This window comes from Leopardus geoffroyi, chromosome B4, assembly GCF_018350155.1.
Source record: "Leopardus geoffroyi isolate Oge1 chromosome B4, O.geoffroyi_Oge1_pat1.0, whole genome shotgun sequence".
Classification (NCBI taxonomy): Eukaryota; Metazoa; Chordata; class Mammalia; order Carnivora; family Felidae; genus Leopardus; species Leopardus geoffroyi.
Genome location: NC_059341.1, coordinates 110,997,157 through 111,014,877, shown reverse-complemented (window position 1 = coordinate 111,014,877; position 17,721 = coordinate 110,997,157). Strand labels below are relative to the sequence as shown.

At 37.3% G+C, this 17,721-nt stretch overlaps 1 protein-coding gene across 4 annotated transcripts in view; it reads right to left on the bottom strand.

Annotated features, from left to right (window-relative positions):
- The window catches only part of TMTC3 (transmembrane O-mannosyltransferase targeting cadherins 3), a 59,669-nt gene that overhangs the window by 38,033 nt on the left and 3,915 nt on the right, over positions 1 to 17,721 (bottom strand). For all 4 annotated transcript variants that reach the window (XR_006709190.1, XR_006709191.1, XR_006709192.1 and 1 more), the window contains exons 2-3: positions 12,301 to 12,517; positions 785 to 1,003 (exon numbers count right to left, since the gene is read on the bottom strand). Coding sequence is in view for 1 of the 4 variants with exons in the window: in XM_045465236.1 (XP_045321192.1) it covers positions 785 to 1,003; positions 12,301 to 12,489 (408 nt within the window). In the remaining 3 variants the exon portion in view is untranslated. The remainder of the gene's footprint in view (positions 1 to 784; positions 1,004 to 12,300; positions 12,518 to 17,721) is intronic.

The window sequence follows — 17,721 nt, the reverse complement described above, 5'->3', positions numbered from 1 at the left end:
AAAACAACCTATCATTTTTATAAACATATGGAAAAATATCTGTTCAATTAGACATAAAAAGGTTCAAGACAGTGAGAGACACACACACCCCTTCTAATACACACAGACATTCAAACACTTGGAGTTTAAACATACACATTTTTGCTTACAACCAAAAGCTCATAACAAAGCAATCGAACAGAGTCCTCTTTGCTCTGTTGTGTGCAGTTTTGGGGTTTCACGGTTTTCAAGAAAAATAAAGTTATAGTTTAAGTATGTCTTAGGAGGTACTGGCTGACAGACATATTGGCAACAGCAGAGACAGCTAACAATTTTGAAACACATGGCAAGAGACAACATGAAAGTACTGAGTATCATCATTTGTTAGGATGTGTTTATGTTTACATATATTTTGATATATTTTCATCCTTTACTTAAATTTGCCTTACTAAATATTTCCTATCCTTTGAAACACAATGCCAAGTTGACAAATATTTTAAATCTATATTCATAAAAAAATTAGCAAAAAAGACCTATATTCATTTATATTTTACATTACTAATCTTGAGAAATTATATCTTATACCCTTAAATAATAAATGCTTGTTTCAAAACTTCTTTTAAATTTAAAAATTTTATGTAGCCTAGAAAGTTAAGACTTATACTAATTAAAAAATCTTCAATATTTGATTTAAAGCCACAGTTAAATTTTTTCTTAAAAACATATACCATTATAATCATTATGTAGGCTCTGCTAAAAAAAAAAAAAAGAAAAAGAAAAAAAATTGATTCACAGTTTTACTTACTGCTTCTGTGTGTATTGGGTGCACTGCAAAAAGTAAAGAAGCGATGACACTACTCCTGTTGTCCAGAAAAAGTTTGCAGACTTTAAGAAATATCACACTAACCACAGCATGAAAAATCATATTTAGGAGATGATATGACATTGGTTTCAGCTCACTAAACAGATAATTTAAGCGAAATGTCAATACTGTTAAGGGACGGTAAGACTTGTGGCTTCTCTCCTGAAAGGAAAAAAACAATCATCATCATTAAAGTACCATGGTCCTTCAGGGCACACAAACTAATTGCTGTATTTACTGTTGAAACTAGCAATAAAATAATGAAATGAATGCTCCAAGGATAACACAAACATAAAATATAGCTTTATAAGCTATGTTTTCCTATTTCCTTAGTCCCAAAACAAGGCAATTTCCTCTCCTAAATATAATGAAGAATCAACAGCAGAGGAAGAACATTTGACTTTTAACTCCTCTTTAACACACAAATTAAAAAAAAAAAAAAAAATAGGGGCACCTGGGTGGCTCAGTTGGTTGAGTGTCCGACTCCTGATTTCAGCTCAGGTCATGATACCAGAGTTGTGGGATCAAGTCCTGCATTAGGCTCTGCACTGAGGGGTGGAGCCTACCTAAGGTTCTCTTTCTCTGCTCCACTCTGTCCCTCCCCCCACTCTTGTGTGCTCTCTAAAAATAAAAATATAAAATAAAATATAAAATAAAATAAAAATATAATAGCACTGATCAAATTAGACCAAAAGATTCCTTCCAAAGCCTATATCCCCCATCTATACCAATGCCAGCATTTATATAACTGCTGGCTAGCTCTTCAAAAGGAAATATAAGAATTAAATGTTTACCAGCACAGTTTAAACGGTGAACTCTCAAAATGATACTGTCTAGTTGTTTTATGAAAAATAACTTTGTAATGTATACACCTGAATATATTAAGCCAAAAACTCACTAAATACTACACAGAGGATAATACAAAAGCAAAAACTTTCTTAGAGAACAGAAAACTTTATTATGATAGTCTCTACTGGCAAGAAATCAAATTTTATGTGAAGTTGCTGAATTTCTTTACAAACTGTAAGGTTCACTTAACCAGAAAAGTTTTACTGTAAGACAAAATTAAAGCCGATTTAAGAATAAAACATAGGTCAAAACCACATAAAATATTATCCTAGCTATTTTTAAAAATTTTAGCTCGGGAAGATGGCGGTGTAGGAGGACGCTGGGCTCACAGTGTCCTGCTGATCACTTAGACAGATTCCACCTACACCTGCCTAAATAACCCAGAAAACCGCCAGAAGACTAGTAGAAAGGATTCTCTGGAGCCAAGCGCAGAGAGAGGCCCACGGAAGAGGGTAGGAAGGGCGGCGAGGTGGTGTGTGCTTCATGGACTGGTGGGAGGCAGCTGGGGCGGAGGGGCAGCCCGCCGGCCAAACAGAGGCTCCAGTCTGGCTGGCAAAAGCGGAGGAGCCAGACGGAGTGTGTTCTGACAGCAAGAGGAACTTGACATCTGGAAGGTTATAAGTTAACAGCTCTGCTTAGAAAGCTGGAAGGCTGGAGGAAAACAGGAAGGAGAGTTGTTGAGCTCCTGAGGCGCTCACCAGGGCCATCTCCCTCGCCCACCCCCCAGCCGAAATCCCAAAGGGAACCAGTTCCCGCCAGGTAACTTGCTTGCACTGTGAAACACCCAATGCTGTCCTTCTGCGGATCCATCCCTCTGGCAGCGGTAGTGGGTGTGACTCCCTCCCGGTGCTGCAGGGCCCCTCCCATAGCAGATCATCAAAAGATAAGCTAGCTGAGACTGCCCCTCCTGCCCCTGTGCACCTTGCCTACCCACCCCAGCTAATATGCCAGATCCTCAGCACCACAAGCCTGGCAGTATGCAAGTAGCCCAGACGGACCACGCCACCCCACAGTGAATCCCACCCCTAGGAAAGGGGAAGAGAAGCTACACACCAGTCTGACTGTGGCCCCAGCAGTGGGCTGGGGGCAGACATCAGGTCTGACTGCGGCCCCGCCCACCAACACAAGTTATTCAAGACACCACAGGGGAAGTGTCCCGCAGTCCCGCACCACTCCAGGGACTATCCAAAATGACGAAACGGAAGAATTCCCCTCAAAAGAACCTCCAGGAAATAACGACTGCTAATGAACTGATCAAAAAGGATTTAAACAATATAACAGAAAGTGAATTTAGAGTAATAGTCATAAAATTAATCGCTGGGCTTGAAAACAGTATACAGGACAGCAGAGAATCTATTGCTACAGAGATCAAGGGACTAAGGAACAGCCAGGAGGAGCTAAAAAATGCTATTAATGAACTGCAAAATAAAATGGAGATGACCACAGCTTGGATTGAAGAGGCAGAGGAGAAAATAGATGAACTAGAAGATAAAATTATGGAAAAAGAGGAACCGGAGAAAAAGAGAGATAAAAAAATCCAGGAGTATGAGGGGAAAATTAGAGAACTAAGTGATGCACTAAAGAGAAATAATATATGCATAATTGGTATCCCAGAGGAGGAAGAGAGAGGGAAAGGTGCTGAAGGGGTACTTGAAGAAATCATAGCTGAGAACTTCCCTGATCTGGGGAGGAAAAAGGCACTGAAATCCAAGAGGCACAGAGAACTCCCTTCAGACGTAACTTGAATCGATCTTCTGCACGACACATCATAGTGAAACTGGCAAAATACAAGGATAAAGAGAAAATTCTGAAAGCAGCTAGGGATAAACGTGCTCTAACATATAAAGGGAGACCAATAAGACTCGTGACTGATCTCTCTACTGAAACTTGGCAGGCCAGAAAGGAATGGCAGGAAATCTTCAATGTGATGAACAGAAAAAATATGCAGCCGAGAATCCTTTATCCAGCAAGTCTGTCATTTAGAATAGAAGGAGAGATAAAGGTCTTCCCAAACAAACAAAAACTGAAGGAATTCGTCACCACTAAACCAGCCTTACAAGAGATCCTAAGGGGGATCCTGTGAGACAAAGTACCAGAGATATCGCTACAAGCATGAAACCTACAGACATCACAATGACTCTAAACCCATATCTTTCTATAACACTGAATGCAAATGGACTAAATGTGCCAACCAAAAGACATAGGGTATCAGAATGGATAAAAAAACAAGAACCATCTATTTGCTGTCTAAAAGAGACTCATTTTAGACCTGAGGACACCTTCAGATTGAAAGTGAGGGGATGGAGAACTATTAATCATGCTACTGGAAGTCAAAAGAAAGTTGGAGTAGCCATACTTATATCAGACAAACTAGACTTTAAATTAAAGGCTGTAACAAGAGATGAAGAAGGGCATTATATAATAATTACAGGATCTATCCCTCAGGGAGAGCTAACAATTATAAATATCTATGCACCAGATACAGGAGCCCCCAAGTATATAAAACAATTACTCACAAACATAAACAACCTTATTGAGAGAATGTGGTAATTGCAGGGGACTTTAACACTCCACTTACAGAAATGAATAGATCATCTAGACACATGGTCAATAAAGAAACAAGGGCCCTGAATGATACATTGGATCAGATGGACTTGACAGATATATTTAGAACTCTGCATCCCAAAGCAACAGAATATACTTTCTTCTCGAGTGCACATGGAACATTCCCCAAGATAGATCACATACTGGGTCACAAAACAGCCCTTCATAAGTATACAAGAATTGAGATCATACCATTCATACTTTCAGACCACAATGCTATGAAGCTTGAAATCAACCACAGGAAAGAGTCTGGAAAACCTCCAAAAGCATGGAGTTTATAAAGAACACCCTACTAAAGAATGAATGGGTCAACCAGGCATTAGAGAAGAAATTAAAAAATATATGGAAACGAAAATGAAAATACAACAATCCAAACGCTTTGGGATGCAGCGAAGGCAGTCCTGAGAGGAAAATACATTGCAATCCAGGCCTATCTCAAGAAACAAGAAAAATCCCAGATACAAAATCTAACAGCACACCTAAAGGAAATAGAAGCAGAACAGCAAAGACACCCCAAACCCAGCAGAAGAAGAGAAATAATTTAAATATCAGAGCAGAAATACACAATATAGAACCTAAAAAAGCTGTAGAGCAGATCAATGAAACCAAGAGTTGGTTTTTTGAAAAAATAAACAAAATTGATAAACCTCTAGCCAGGCTTCTCAAAAAGAAAAGGGAGATGGCCCAAATAGATAAAATCATGAATGAAAATGGAATTATTAAGACCAATCCCTCAGAGATACAAGCAATTATCAGGGAATACTATGAAAAATTATATGCCAACAAACTGGACAACCTGGAAGAAATGGACAAATTCCTAAACACCCACACTCTTCCAAAAATCAATCAGGAGGAAATAGAAAGCAGCGAAGAAATTGAATCAGTTATCAAAAATCTCCCAACAAATAAGAGTCCAGGACCTGACGGCTTCCCGGGGGAGTTCTACCAGACATTTAAAGCAGAGATAATACCTATCCTCAAGCTGTTCCAAGAAATAGAAAGGGAAGGAAAACTTCCAGACTCATTCTATGAAGCTAGTATTACTTTGATTCCTAAACCAGACAGAGACCCAGTAAAAAAAGAGACTACAGGCCAATATCCCTGATGAATATGGATGCAAAAATTCTCTATAAGATACTAGCAAATCGAATTCAACAACATATAAAAAGAATTATTCACCATGATCAAGTGGGATTCATTCCTGGGATGCAGGGCTGGTTCAACATTCACAAACCAATGTGATACATCACATTAATAAAAGAAAAGATAAGAACCATATGATCCTGTCAATTGATGCAGAAAAGGCATTTGACAAAATTCAGCAAACTTTCTTAATAAAAACCCTCGAGAAAGTCGGGATAGAAGGAACATACTTAAACATCATAAAAGCTATTTATGAAAAGCCCACAGCTAACATCATCCTCAATGGGGAAAAACTGAGAGCTTTTTCCCTGAGATCAGGAACACGACAGGGACGTCCACTCTCACCACTGTTGTTTAACATAGTGCAGGAAGTTCTAGCGTCAACAATCAGACAACAAAAGGAAATCAAAGACATCAAAATTGGCAAAGATGAAGTCAAGCTTTCGCTTTTTGCAGATGACAGGGTATTACACATGGAAAATCCGATAGACTCCACCAAAAGTCTGCTAGAACTGATACATGAATTTAGCAAAGTTGCAGGATACAAAATCAATGTACAGAAATCAGTTGCATTCTTATACACTAATAATGAAGCAACAGAAAGACAAATAAAGAAACTGATCCCATTCACAATTGCACCAAGAAGCATAAAATACCTAGGAATTAATCTAACCAAAGATGTACATAATCTGTATGCTTAAAACTATAGAAAGCTTATGAAGGAAACTGAAGAAGATATAAAGAAAGGGAAAAACATTCCGTGCTCATGGATTGGAAGAATAAATATTGTCAAAATGTCAATACTACCCAAAGCTATCTACACATTCAATGCAATCCCCATCAAAATTGCACCAGCATTCTTCTCAAAGCTAGAACAAGCAATCCTAAAATTCATATGGAACCACAAAAGGCCCCGAATAGCCAAAGTAATTTTGAAGAAGAAGACCAAAGCAGGAGGCATCACAATCCCAGACTTTAGCCTCTACTACAAAGCTGTCATCATCAAGACAGCATGGTATTGGTACAAAAACAGACACACAGATCAATGGAATAGAATAGAAACCCCAGTACTAGACCCACAAACGTATGGCCAACTAATCTTTAACAAAGCAGGAAAGAACATCCAATGGAAAAAAGACAGCCTCTTTAACAAATGGTGCTGGGAGAACTGGACAGCAACATGCAGAAGGTTGAAACTAGACCACTTTCTCACACCATTCACAAAAATAAACTCAAAATGGATAAAGGACCTGAATGTGAGACAGGAAACCATCAAAACCCTAGAGAAGAAAGCAGTAAAAGACCTCTCCGATCTGAGTCGTAGCAATTTCTGGCTTGACACGTCCCCAAAGGCAAGGGAATTAAAAGCAAAAATGAACTACTGGGACCTCATGAAGATAAAAAGCTTCTGCACAGCAAAGGAAACAACCAACAAAACTAAAAGGCAACCAACGGAATGGGAAAAGATATTTGCAAATGACATATCAGACAAAGGGCTAGTATCCAAAATCTATAAAGAGCTCACCAAACTCCACACCCGAAAAACAAATAATCCAGTGAAGAAATGGGCAGAAAACATGAATAGACACTTCTCTAAAGAAGACATCGGGATGGCCAACAGGCACATGAAAAGATGCTCAACGTCGCTCCTTATCAGGGAAATACAAATCAAAACCACATTCAGATATCACCTCACGCCAGTCAGAGTGGCCAAAATGAACAAATCAGGAGACTATAGATGCTGGAGAGGATGTGGAGAAACGGGAACCCTCTTGCACTGTTGGTGGGAATGCAAACTGGTGCAGCCACTCTGGAAAACAGTGTGGAGGTTCCTCAAAAAATTAAAAATAGACCTACCCTATGGCCCAGCAGTAGCACTGCTAGAAATTTACCCAAGGGATACAGGAGTACTGATGCATAGGGGCACTTGTACCCCAATGTTTATAGCAGCACTCTCAACAATAGCCAAATTATGGAAAGAGCCTCAGTGTCCATCAACTGATGAATGGATAAAGAAATTGTGGTTTATATACACAATGGAGTACTACATGGCAATGAGAAAGAATGAAATATGGCCCTTCGTAGCAACGTGGATGGAACTGGAGAGTGTGATGCTAAGTGAAATAAGCCATACAGAGAAAGACAGATACCATATGGTTTCACTCTTATGTGGATCCTGAGAAACTTAACAGAAACCCATGGGGGAGGGGAAGGGGAAAAAAAAAAAGTGGTTAGAGTGGGAGAGAGCCAAAGCATAAGAGACTCCTAAAATCTGAGAACAAACTGAGGGTTGATGGGGGGTGGGAAGGAGGGGAGGGTGGGTAATGGGTATTAAGGAGGGCACCTTTTGGGATGAGCACTGGGTGTTGTACGCAAACCAATTTGACAATAAATTTCATATACTGAAAAAAAAATAAAATAAAAATAAATGAATAAAATTTTTATGTAAGGGTATTCAAATTCAGCTTCTTTGCTCTCTTACCTCTTATCATATCTTGCTGGGTCCCTGGTATTATACTTGTAAGCTTTTCATCCCTACTAGGGAATGTTAGAAACCACAAGGAACAAATATTTCTCCTTTGAAAATAGGAACATTTTAGTATCTCTATACTGAGTACACACACCATGAGTGTTGTCTACTTAGAATGTTCTTTGCTGCTTAATTTCTGTACATCATTGGCTTTAGCTCAGGCAGACAAAATTATTTTTAAGGCACTATACTGAACTGACATGATTTGTATCCAAAAGCAAAAAAAAGGTTCTAGAAACCTTTTGGGAGCCTAAAATGTTACCATAGTTCCAATGGGACATATTTGCCAGCTGAATGGATGAAGTCTGAAAATGCAGGGGGAATAGGTTATTTTTAATTGCAATATACACGATTTTTTTTGTTAGGTCTATTAGAGAGCCATAGGTAATGGCCAATTAAAAAATTAATTATTAACATAACTAATTATAGTAAATCTTGGATTGCAAAAGTAACTCGTTCTTTAAGTGTTCCACAAAACAAGGAAATATTTCTAATAAATTTTAACTTGATAAATGAGTAATGTCTTACAATAGTAGTATGTGAAACAAAGTCACATGATCACAACTGAGCCAATGGCTCACTCTCTCCCTCTCTCTCTCTCTCTCTCTCTGTCTCTCTGGCTGTGAAATTGTGGGTGACCATCTCCCATGGTCACATGCTTGATCTCAGGCTGTGGCAGAAGTCGGTGGTTTCAGAACTCTGGAGGGTGCCCACAACTGGCACTAGTGTCTTGTTTGTCACTTCAAACCACCTATGTACGTACTTCACTTTTCCATACAAGAGTAAGCTAAGGAATGCTTTGTTTCATTTTAGGTCAGACTGCCTTCAGATATAGACTCTTTCCTCTGCTGTCTTACTGTCAGTTTCATTAAATATGACAAGAATTTATTAATACTGTATTGTAGTATCTCTGAAAGCGTATATGACGGCCCCCATGCAGAAAAAGGTTGAAAAGAAAGGCGGTGAGAAGGAGATGATCATGGTGGATGTTAAGAAGGAAATCATTGAGCAGTACAAACAAGGCATGCAAGTGGCCGAAATTGCAAGATTTTATGGGAAGTCTACATCTGCATCTCATCTGGAGAGGAGGAGAAAAAGGTAGAGGAATCCCTCACTTCAAATGAGATTAGGGAGATGTGTAAAATGTGGAAACGGTGCAAAATTTTATAGAAATGCACCACCCAAATAAGGCTGTGGCAGTATGAGTGATGAATTTAATGGCAATGCAATGTCACATTTCCACGAAATCCTCAAAAGGAGGCAAAAGCAAGTGCCAGTGGATAGGTTCTTTGTTTAAGTTGCATAAAAAGAGAAAGATTCCATGGAGTCTATAGATAGCAGTGATTCCGTTAGTGATTGTGAAAGTTGTCCTACACAATAACCCTCTTCTCTCTTGTCTCTCTCACACCAGCCACTAAAGTTTTCAAAGGTAAGTGCAGATTAATTTTTCTTTATATTTTGTATTTTCTTAATTTTATATTATATTGCAGTGTGGTAATGGAATAAGCTTAGGAATTCCCTGAGCCTGCACTGATGGGTTAACAAGGCATAAAGAATTAAAAAGCCACAGGATACTCACACCCAAATTTGGGTAAACAAGATTAGGTAAATAAGTATAAAGAGGGTGGGCCAATGCCCGCCCCAATACAAAAGTATATGAGGTAAATAAGATTAGGTATTCAGGGAAGATACCACCTGCCCCCCCCACCCCCCCAACTCCCCAACTTAGTATTATAGCAGAAAGCTGCTTTTGCAGAAGGACCAAATTAGGTAAACAGGTAAATAGGGCTATAGACCACTACAGGGCAAAGCTGCCCAGAGCAGAGCTAATTAACAAAAGAAAAGGTTCCCAGTTGACTCTGAGGTTACATGTTCCACCTTTCTTGTCCCCAGACAAGTGTAGGTAAACAGGTGGTGCCTGCGGTCTGCTGTAAACAACCTTCCTCTGGGCACCAGGATTTTTTGTTTTGTATTAACCCAAACCCCTAACCCCGCATATCTTCAAGATCCCCTTTCCCATGAGTCCACGAGTTAATGTTTACAGTTTCATTTTCTCTTTCTGCATGTTCATCACCATGTTTGTAAGCCTTCTGATCCTAATAAGAAAGGAGCAAGGACCCTTAATCAGGGGCTCTTGTCTTCTCCTGGACATTAGCCATCTTTCGCATTTTAATCCTGCATCCCGCTTTCTTGCTAGACAAGAAAGAACTCTAGGCCCAGAGTCTATAACATTACAGTACTGTGATCATTTTTATATGAATATTTTTGGGTTGTGGAACAAATCATCTGAGTTTCCATTATTTCTTATGGGGAAATTTGCTTTGACATATAAGTGCTTTGGATTACAAGCATGTTTCCGGAACAAATTATGCTCACAAACCAGTATTTTACTGTATTTACACAATTCATTAGTAATCTGAGACTCTGCTATGACAAATAATCATTAGCATAGCAGATAACAGGTTTACTCTGTGAAAGTACAGTAAAACAGTTATATTACGAACAAAATAATATAGATCATTATTAAATTCAGGTATATTAAAAGAAAATTTAATTACTCATATTATTAGGTGGCAATAGAAACATAGGCATGAATATAATGAGTGAATTAGCTGACAGTTCCCTGCTAATGTGAATCTCCATATAGCGGAGGCAATATCTAGTGCAATGGGATTATTTGCAAACGTTACCTTAAGATAGATATATTGTAGGCCAAATGCCAGAAGAGAGTGGCTCATTACAGCTCAGTGGTTCTCAACCATGGCTGCACCAGAGAATCACTTGGATAACTTAAGAAACACCCAATCCTCTACCCCCCCAAAATCCTACAATAAAAAAGCGAACACACACAAAAAGAACAAGACAAAAATATTGATGGTTACATCCCATTCTGAGCTAACTGTAACTAACAAGTTTGAGTAGAGCCTTGGTAACATTTTAAGTGCCCCAGGCAACTGTAATACGCAGCCAGATTTATAATACACCGAACCATTCAAAAACAGAGTATTACTATCTAAAGAATGGGTTTATAAAAGAGATGATCTAAACACTGAGAAGCCAAAAGGAGTCTAAAGATCCCTAATGTGCCAGTATTCATACAGTTCAGGAGAATGTTCTAAGCCCAAAATGTGTCTTTAAGCTCTATACTGGCACAAAAATCCTTATAAAGGTTTGGTGATCTGCACACAGGCTTCTAGCCTATCAGTACTTATGGACATCAACCATTAGATCTTTGTGCTAATTCCAGGCTTGTCAAGAAAACATATAATACCTAAATACTATTCAGAACAATTTTTCCCTAGTGGCATGTTTCCCAACAGGAAAAGAAGATGCCCATCTGAAAACAGGAGGAAGCAACAATCTCCACCATATATTGTTATTCTAATTTGTTCATTCATTTTGTCTGAGTCTATTGTTATGAGTATTTTCTTAGTGTGCCCACTTATAGGTGCTTTGAACAAAATCAAATATTGTATTTGTAAAGCTGAGGAAATCATATTGACACGAAGGTATGATAACTTTCATGAGACCTTTAATCTAGCCAGCTAACCTTTCAGTTTAAAATCTCAATGCCATGATTAAAATCACAACAGATACTAGCTTAAGTTGTAGGAATGGGTTCTAAGGGTCTCTGGGGATAAAAGGGAGGGGTAGAAGGAAATAAACTGACTAGAAAATAATGTATCTTATTATAGAACCATATTTTTTCCTCATTATCAAATATGTGTTTTTTTTAAAGGCTAGAATTAGGTGAGAACAGGAAGGTTTAAGAAAATAAAGTCTGCTTTTTAACAAGAAAAAATACTTATGTGCTGTGACTAAAGGAATGACAGACTTCACCCCCACCCTTGAGAAACTTCCATATTTAAAGCCTGCTTGGGATTCTCTCTCTCTGCCCTTCCTAAACTCATGATCACGTGAGTGCTCACATGCACTATCACTCTCAAAAAAAAAGTCTAATCTATTTATACTGAAGTCACATATTTTCAGATGGTTAAATATATCCAAAGTGGTCATCTCTTTGGCCTGAATCATGGAAAAAGAGAAAATTAGCAAGAAATAGATTTGTTTACACTTACTCATATCCTAATGTTTGGTTTTCACACACATATATTATTTTTAAAAAGATTAAACCAAGGTATACAACTAAGGAAAGAACCATGTACTGCTTTAAAGATGATAACCACATTTTCAACTTCCTATCTAACATACAAATTTTTGGGAAACAAATTCATAATTGCTATGATGCCAATGTTGATAAAGAATTACGAGTAATAAACTACTAGAATTATTTAAAATCTGAGATACATATAAGCAATAAATAACTACTTACCTCAGACATAGGGGTTCCCCAGAAGTCATTCTGAAATAAAGTTTTTAAAGGTGTAGATGGATGCAGGTCTTTATTATCCAGTATTGCTGAAACATCATCAAAAACAAAACCACAAAAGAGGCTGTTCCAATAGCAGGCAGTAACCACACCTACTATTAAGGTTACTTCTTTGAGGTTAATATCAGCCATCTTTTCCACAAGCACTTGTGGATAAAATCTAGGAGGGAAAAATCATGAAAATAAAATAAGCATCATTTTTTTCAAATAAGTAAAATTTTAGTAGAAGGATAAGTACAATAGCAAATGCTAATTCTCCTTGAGAGTATTTCAAAGCTCAGCTCAAATATCATCCACCTCTAAAAAGCATTAGCTGCCCACTCTCTTCAAATTTCTAACTTAAAATTATTTGCTGCTTCATGAATTTCATACCTCTACTACAATCACACCACTTAATCTCTGGATTTATATCTCTAGCTAACTAGATAGTGAATTCCTTATAAGTCGTCACAGGTCAGATTACTCAGGGAAACAGATATACATACAAAAAACTTTAAAAAAAACTAGTATGGTGTACTCAAGGAGTAGTAAATAAATCTTAGTGGGAAGGACAGTAAATTTTTGTGGGAAAACAAATATTTGAAAAAACATTGAACATGGATTTTCTGAAATGTATCTTGAAACTTCTATTTTAGTACTTAATATACTAGAAGATCAACTATTACCTAAATCAGGTGTCCAAACTTGAGGCCCACAGCCTTGCTTTGGTTAAAACCTTTTAAACATATCTCTCTTAAATGTCTCTATAGGAATTCTAAGCCTAAGCTAGCTGTATACTAGCCATTTAAGTATCGTCTCGTCTTTAACCCTGACTTGTTTGATTGATTTATGTTATCTGGCCCATATAAGCTTAAAACCCAGTTCTAAATAGTGTTTCTTTTTCTTTTTACCACAAATGGTTTTAATATAGGGAATGGGCTTCACACATGAAAATTCATAATTAAGTCATTGTTTTAGAGAGGATTCAGTGAGGGGTACCCGGGTGGCTCAGTCAGTTAAGCATCCAGCTCTTGATTTCAGCTCACATCACGTATCTCATGGATGCAAAGGATGGAGCCCCGTGTCTGGCTCTGCACTGACAGCGCAGAGCTTGCTTGCAATTCTCTCCCACCCCCTCCCGCTCCTCTGCCCCTTCTCATTGGTGCTCTCTCAAAATAATTTTTTTTTTTTTTTAAATAAAGGATTCAGTGAGAAAATGGTTTAGAGTAAAAGGCACTATAATAACTGGATGATACTGAAGAATCAGCCCTATAATTAAAATAAGGGTACTCTTGAAAAACAAGCTGATGATATACTTTTTTAGCTTGAGTAGTATCATTAGTATCATTTTAGGCTCATCACTTGTTGAAGATAGAACTATGCCCCTCTCCCAAACTGTCCACATCCAAATCCCCTGATCCTGTGAATATGTTACCTTACATGGCAAAAGAGACTTTACAAGTTGTGATTACACGGAGGGTTTTGAGATGAAGAGATTATATCCTTAATTATCTGGTGGGCCAATTCAATGACATGAAACCTTACAAAAGGCAGGCAGAAGAGTCAGAAAAGCAGAGATGAGAGTGATGTGACAGCAGGCTAGGGCCATAAGGCAAGGAATGATGGCAGCCTCTAGAAGGTGGAAAGGCAAAAAAACCACTTTCTTCATTAGATTCTAAAGGGACCACAGCCCTATTGACATTTCAATTTTAGTCTAGTGAAACCCATTTTGCATGTCCATAGTTATAAAATAAATTTGTTGGGGCGCCTGTGTGGCTCAGTCCATTATGCGTCTGACTTCAGCTTAGGTCATAATCTCCCGGTTTATGAGTTTGAGCCCTGCATCGTACTCTGTGCTGACAGCTTGGAGCCTGCTTGGGATTCAGTGTCTTCCATTTTCTGACCCTCCCCTGCTCATGCTCTCTCTTCTCAAGAATAAATAAACAGTAAAAAAATAAATAAATAGAATTTTTGTTACTTTAAGCCAGCATGTTTGTGATAATTTGTTATAGCAGCAAGAAGAAACAATACATCACTCACAGAGCCAAAAGATCTAAGGCCTGATATACATCTGGCCTAGATGTAGAGAGGAAGAATACAGTAGGGAGGGCAGAGAGAGATTTAAAATCAGACATAAGTTTATATAAAGATACACACAAGCCTATTAAAGTGCCTTTAGAATTGGATAGGAAACCTTAGAATATATTATACTTAAAGAAATGCAAAATCCAATGCTACCAATCACCAAAGGAAATTAGCTGTACCTTTTGAAGGATAGTTTTAACTAAAAGAAAAATTATCTAAGGGTTTATCTTGAGTCCACAAGTGACTTATCATCTCTAAAGAGTAAGACCTTACACCTTATTATCATAGAAAAAACTGATAGCACTTGTTTAAAGATTGGAGACTGACCAGGCATTATTTGCCTCACTCATTCTCAACTACACACTAAAACGACAAAGTATTAAATGAGAAAAGAAAGGGGGGTATAAATTCCCAAGGATAAACACCACTGGAGAGGCAATCATAGCAAGTTTTGGAAGCTGGAAAAACAAAATTTATCGAGTGACCTAACAGAGCTCAGGAAAGTGAATCTAAAGCTTAAGGTGGAAAACTTAAAAAGTTTTTTGCATCCCTGCCAGCATCAATCTCAAAACTGGTGACAAGATCTCAAGAAATAGGTTGGAACATATGGATTTGTTAGAATTTAGACCCCTTTCCCATTGGGTACAGGCAAGTGACCTCTTCTATAGCAGGGGAGAAGATCAGAGACTTCCTCTCTGAAATAGGTGAAATACAAGGTGTCTGACACAGAAGACACAAGTCAGAAGGTAGCAAACTGAAAATGAGGGTTAATCAGAAGTCTGTCTATATACATTTTGAGACACTCCAGCTCTTTTTTACAAACTGGTATAGAATCTTATAAAATATTACAACTCTGGAAACAAACAAAAAGGACTCTAAAAGTTTCCACAAAGAAAACAGGTTCCATACCAAAGATTATGAATCCAAACAAATCTTTTTTTTTCTTTCACTAATACTGGAAGCTAGATGCAGAAGAAAAAGGGAGTAATGCTTCAAGTTTCTGAGGGATAATAATTTCCAACCTAAAATTTTATGTTAATAAACACAAATTACCCAACTAAGAAACTAGAATAAAAATATTTTAAGACATTCAAGGTCTTAAAAACATTACCTCTGTCTCCTCTTTTCAGGAAACTAATAGAAGATGTATACCAGTAAAATTAGGGAGTATACTAAGAAACAGAGAGAGGGAAATCAGGAGACAGGGGATCCAATGCAAGATAGCAACAAAAGAAATACCCAGAAGAAAACAAAAACTAAACAAAACAAAGCAAAAAAAGAAATACCCAGAATGACAACCATGCAAGCAAGTCAACTAACCACTTCATACTAGAATAGGTCAGAAAGTTCTTGAACAACACTCCGAAGAAGATATAAACAGAGCACCTAATGGGTGAGAACCATGTTACTCTTACAGTGTGTGTGTGTGTAATTGAAATTTAGGAAAACAAAACAACTCAGAACATCCACCATGGGATAGATGAAAATCAGGTCTTGTGTATCGGTCAGAAACCTCTCTCCCATAAATAATGTCAGGTCCCTGACCTGGTGACACTTGGAGTTCTTACCCCAAACTGCTGTTAAACTATTTGGTTAAACATTCTCACCACAGGAAAAATTAAAATAAATAGAGGAAATAGGAGTAAATTAAACCCGTGGTTTTACTACTTCACAGTTATATTTGGGAATTAACATGTATTTGATTATTAGAGTACTTATAATGTTCAGAAGAATCTTATACACTGTAGACTCTTGATATATTAGCTTCAAAAATAATTTAAAATGCAATTTTATATGACACAATGATATGTAAAATATACATAATATTAAATTATTGGTCATGCAGTTTGTGGATTTAGGCTTTTTAGCTGAAAAGTATACTAATTTAGCCAAGTTTGCAAATATATTGGAATTTTTGTAAAGACTTGGGAGTTGCTATAGTTTTAAGTTTAATTTATTAGGTGTATACAAATTGTTTTAAGTATTGAGAAAATTTTGCTTTTTAAGTCAGGTGTCTTGAGTCCTTGAATAAAAATTAGGCTCAGTTGGTTAAGCATCCGACTTCGGCTCAGGTCATGATCTCACGGGTTCCTGAGTTTGAGCCTCCCATCTGGCTCTCTGCTCTCAGCACAGAGCCTGCTTCAAATTCTGTCTCCCCCTCTCTCTCTGCCCCTCCCATGCTCATGCTCTCTCTCAAAAATAAACATTAAAAAAATAATAAAAATATATTAAAATTATAAATGCAATTTTAAATTAAGGCAATTTAACCAAGTTTTAAATGTAGCTTATGCATTTAGTCCTTTCAATTTGAGTTATATAAAAAAGGGGGTGGGGGGGGGCGTGTAAGTTTACAAACATAATAAGACTTTTAGGTTGAATTTAAAGGTTTACAAAACATAAGGTTATAAAATGTTACTTTAAAAAACTTGGACGGTTCCCAGGATTTCTAAATATAGTTAGGTAATTAAGAGTTATACAATCACATTAAGTTGCAAACCGTTCCATTCAGTAATTGACGTGCTCAATGCCAACATAATAATCAAAACCCTCAACTTGATTTAACTTTAGGGATTGTCTTCTGCTCCAAGCTCAAGCTCACTGCAAATGAGAAGCCTTGTGACATGGAGAGGGGGTTCAATGCTTCTCTTTCTTTACCTAGAGATGATAGTACCTTACATGCTTGTTAAACATAAAGAAAAGGAAAGCAAAAATGCTTACTTGACCATTATATCAAAGATGAGATTCTCATAAGTGTTTGTTACCATGTACCCCTTTTTCTAAAAATCCAGTAGTACAACTGTGGAAAAAATAAACCTACAGGAAAATTTTATATGAATTTGTGACTAACCTGGAAAGTAGAGTTCTCTCAGTTCAATAATTTCATGATCTTCTTCAATAGAATAATCTATATTTTATGACTATTTTAAAGTGTATAAAACTTTGGCCTGCAAAGTTATGAAGTATTTACTCTGACTCTTCTAATCTTTCCAGTCTCATGTCAAGAGACAAGTGTCAGCTTGCTGCACACCAAGTCTTCTCTACTAGAACAGACAAAATGAAATATTTTATACACAGTGGATACTAAAGTTCTCATGGTTATGCTTTATTATAGATGCTGGAAAATAACCTACCATTCGTTTTCTTGATAAAGCAGCAAAAAAGGGAATGGAAGTAACATCTGAACAAAATAAGTTGACTGATACAGGGAACAGAGTTAGCAATTACAAAAGGGAAAGTCTTTTTTGTGAAACGATTTTGATTAAATAAAACTGCTCATAAAACCAGAGAGAAGACAGAAGG